Source organism: Micropterus dolomieu, linkage group LG07 (genome assembly GCF_021292245.1).
Source record: "Micropterus dolomieu isolate WLL.071019.BEF.003 ecotype Adirondacks linkage group LG07, ASM2129224v1, whole genome shotgun sequence".
In the NCBI taxonomy this organism is placed as follows: domain Eukaryota; kingdom Metazoa; phylum Chordata; class Actinopteri; order Centrarchiformes; family Centrarchidae; genus Micropterus; species Micropterus dolomieu.
Genome location: NC_060156.1, coordinates 1,587,923 through 1,592,042, shown reverse-complemented (window position 1 = coordinate 1,592,042; position 4,120 = coordinate 1,587,923). Strand labels below are relative to the sequence as shown.

At 39.3% G+C, this 4,120-nt stretch overlaps 1 protein-coding gene across 1 annotated transcript; it reads left to right on the top strand.

Moving 5' to 3' along the window:
* Positions 1 to 395: 395 nt before the first annotated feature.
* Positions 396 to 1,346, top strand: LOC123974019 (olfactory receptor 51L1-like). Its single transcript, XM_046054438.1, has one exon. It carries the CDS (start codon positions 396 to 398, stop codon positions 1,344 to 1,346), a length of 951 nt encoding a protein of 316 aa, XP_045910394.1.
* Positions 1,347 to 4,120: the final 2,774 nt, after the last annotated feature.

Sequence of the window (4,120 nt, the reverse complement as noted above, 5' to 3'; positions counted from 1 at the left end):
GGGTTGATTGGATTTGCAATGCTGTCAGTGACTGTGAGTCTTGATAACCTGGATATATCTCTTCTTCTGTCAATAACTGAGACATTGCTCAATGAGAAATGTTTATTTGCTTGTGCATTCAGGGACACTGACATTTTATTTTATGTAATTTGTTTTTTAACCTGTCTGTATGAACTACCTGAAATTTGTTAATATTGCTATTATCGGGTGAAATTGTTGAAATGTGCAACTTACATGCATGCAGGCTTATTGTGTGTCTTTTTGAAATAAGTGTTCACAAGGAAATCTTATTCAGGCCATTTTGAGCTTTTCCTTTTGTCCTCTTTCGATCGGCCGTTCCCGCTCTCTCCCTCCATCACTCTCACTTCTTCCAGCTCTGCTGTTGTGCAGACACAATGAGCAATAACAGCTTTACTCCTGAGTATTTTCAGCTGACTCTGTTTACAGACTCTGGGCCCCTCAGATATCTGTTCTTCTGTCTGTGTCTGTTGATCTACATGACTATAATCTCTGCTAACGTTGTCATTATTCTGACAGTCTGCCTGGAGACGTCTCTGCATCAACCAATGTACATATTTATCTCCTGTCTGTGTTTAAACTCTCTGTACGGCTCAGCCGGCTTCTTCCCCAGGTTCCTGATGGACATTCTGTCTGACACTCATTTGATCTCACGTGCATCTTGTTTCATTCAGATATATGTTATTTACACCTATGCATCATACGAACCAACCATCCTCAGCATCATGGCCTATGATAGATTTGTTGCTATTTGCCAGCCTTTACACTATCACAGCAAAATGACCTTTAGGATGGTGAGACGTCTTCTGATTTTTGCTCTGCTCTACCCTGCATCTGCTATTTGCTTCCTTGTTTATCTTACTGTTCGATTGCCTCTGTGTGGAAATAAACTGCACAGGCTTTTCTGTTCTAACTGGCCTGTGGTTCGGCTCTCCTGTGTGGACACAACTCTGAACAGCATAGCAGGTCAGTTTATTTTGATAATAACCTTCTTTGCCCCCCTGTTCTTTGTCCTGTACACCTATCTACGGATTCTGCTTGTGTGCAGGAGAAGCTCGTCTGAATTCAGAGGAAAGGCGTTACAAACCTGTCTGCCCCACATGGTGACATTTGTGACCTATATGTTTTCTGTCTTCTGTGAGATGTCACTGAGTCGATTAGAGGGTGACAAAATGAATCCAATCATCATAGTTGTTTTCTCTTTAGAGTGTGTGATTATTCCCCCCATAAATAACCCTCTAGTTTATGGCCTGAAACTGCCTCAAATCAAAGGAGTGATTTTTAGATTTTTGAAGATGTGCAAAATGGGTCCTGCTGTCAAAATGTAAAAATCATCACACACATACAGGATAGCAACAATAAAGCATTAAGGTTCTGTTATTGACAAACATGCATTTGGAATATATTAAATGGATTTCTCCATGGATTTTATTTGCTATCACATTCATTTTAAGGAGATCAGAATATCTATGAACATAGTAAATGTAACATTAAAATAGAATAATCTTGAACAATGATATTGGTAGTACACAAGTTCAATGGTTGAACTCACAGCTCCTCAGACTAAAATACTTTTTTTTAAGACCACAGCCTAGAACTCGATATGAAAGGATTTCAGGTCTAGGATGGGAATTTGTATGCTGGATTTCTCATTGTTGAATTTTCTGTTTATAGTTTTGCATTTGTTCTGTTTCATTATTTTGCTTATGTGTTGTGAAGTTGCTCTTTGTAATAATAATAATGAGGAAAAACTGATTTTATATGTACATTAATAATCCTATATATTTCAGTACCTTTATGTGCTTTGCTTATAATTTCCTCTAACTGTACCAAAGTTTCAATATAATGTGACACATCTGTGAGGTTTTTTTGTCTTATGCATACTACTTTCCTGTGAGAAAAGGAGTTTCCACTGTGGCTCAAGGCTGAGAAAGGCTTTTCTCGTACACTTCACATTTACTTTCTTGCATTAAATGTTTTGGTCATCTGTTTCTCTTGGTCAGACTCTCTAATCACCCTTGGGTGTAGGACCTCTCTGCCCTTCAGCTGAATTCTTACTCTGTTTTCCTTTGAATAAATATCACAAAGACAACTGTTCGTTGTAACTACTTTGTCCATTTATGATTCAATGTCTTTTATGTTTAGGCACTCAGCACTTGGTTAAGGTTGGAAGAGATTGTGGCTTTGGTTTAACCAACTCCCACAATCAGAAATATAGTTGGGTTTGTCAGGTTTGGGTTAGGGGTCTGCTTGGTCTTGACCATAAATGACTCCCTGAAATTTGTTTTTCCCAGCTAATTTTAAATATGCAATTGTGCAGCCTCTTCTGAAAAAAATTATCTTGATCCATCCCCTCCCAAAAACTATAGGCCTATATCTAAGCTGCCTTTTAAGCTCACATTCTAGAGAAAGTTGTTGCCAAACATCAACCTTGACTGCACACAACATTTTAGATAAATTCCAATCTAGTTTTCCTCAGAACCAATCCCTGTGAAACACAATCCTTGAGATCTCCAAGGACATAATGATGTCTTTTGATGCAGGTAAATGATCTGCTCTGGCGCTGCTGGAGCTTTTGATACTGAGGATCACAGCATCCTGACTCAAAGGCTGAGGCACTGGGTGTGTGTCTCTCGGAGAAACTGATTGCCAATAAGGACCTTAGTCGTCAGTTTCTTACAGTCAGTTAGAGAAGACGGAGGGAGCAGAGACGTAGGTTTGGTGGACAAGTAGAGCTGGGTGTCATCGGCGTAGCAGTGAAATTGGATATTATATTTCCTGAGAATAGAACCAAGGGTAAGTAGATAAAAGAAAGGCGCTGAGCAGAGTGTTGAGGATAGCTGAGCGGAATATTGAGACTACTCTGTCGACCATTCAGGAGCTGGCCCAGAAAAGATGCCTATCAAGAGCAATGGGCATCATCAAGGACCCCACTCACCCTGCCCACAGACTGTTTTCCCACCTCCCCTCTGGCAGGAGGTAGTCAGTTTGAGAAAAGGACTGCAAGGTTCAAAAATAGCTTCTTCCCCACTGCTGTCAGACTATTGAACACAAAAACCCATTAAAACATACCAAATCAAGGTGAATACTACATTTACATAATTATTTGTTTGACTGCACCTTATTATCTGTTCTGACTGCACCTTATTCTCAACTGCACTATTTTAAATATGGATATTGATACTCCCAACTGTATATATCTAGAAATTTATATTTTACCATTTTTTAGACGTTGTATATTTATATTTATCACTCTACATGCTCTACACACCCATATAAGCATTTTTATTTATGTAGCTACTATCTTGTTTCTACTGTGTTCTACTTTTTAATTGTTTCCGTGCTATATTTTAAGCTGAGAACTTTGCCCGTAATTTCGTACTACAGTGTACTGTGGAATGACAATAACGGAATCTTGAATCTTGAATGAGTTCAGATAATTCATCGCTGTAGTGCTGGATTTGTTCATTTGTTTTGGAGCCGAATTGAATATTTTGTCTCTCAGACACCTAACTAACCCCTGTGTGTGAAGGGTGCGACACACCTGTCTGTGAAGTGTGAACTGCGTTTGTCTGCAAAGTGTGAGATGCACCTGTTTGCACAGGGGGAACTGCATCCTCTGGTTCAATATAATCTGAGACGTTACCCTTTAAAATATCAAAGTTATGCAAATGATGAAGACTTTCAGCAGCGGACATTTCCATATCATAGTCATCATCATCAAAACAGTTTGCTAGATCGGACAGAGACTGATCATATTCCACCAATGCATCCCACAGCTCTTTTTCTTTCAGTAGAAAGTAGTCGTTTCGTCAGGCGTTTCTGAGTCCAAGGATGATTCTAACAGAACAGGAGCCAAATTTTGCGGCAGGCAAAAAAACTGCTGTGTGTATACCGCAGAAGGAAGTGATGGCGATGCAGGACCGCTGTTTTCTTTTTGAACACAGAAAAAAAACACGTTGTTAGTCAATTATTTATACACTCATATTCTTAAACTCTAAAATAACCTGTAAATACACACCTCTCTCTTGTGAGTCTTCTATGACAATAACGTCCTCCCCGGAGTGGTGTACCGTTGTTGCTGTGAAGGGATACAAATTAA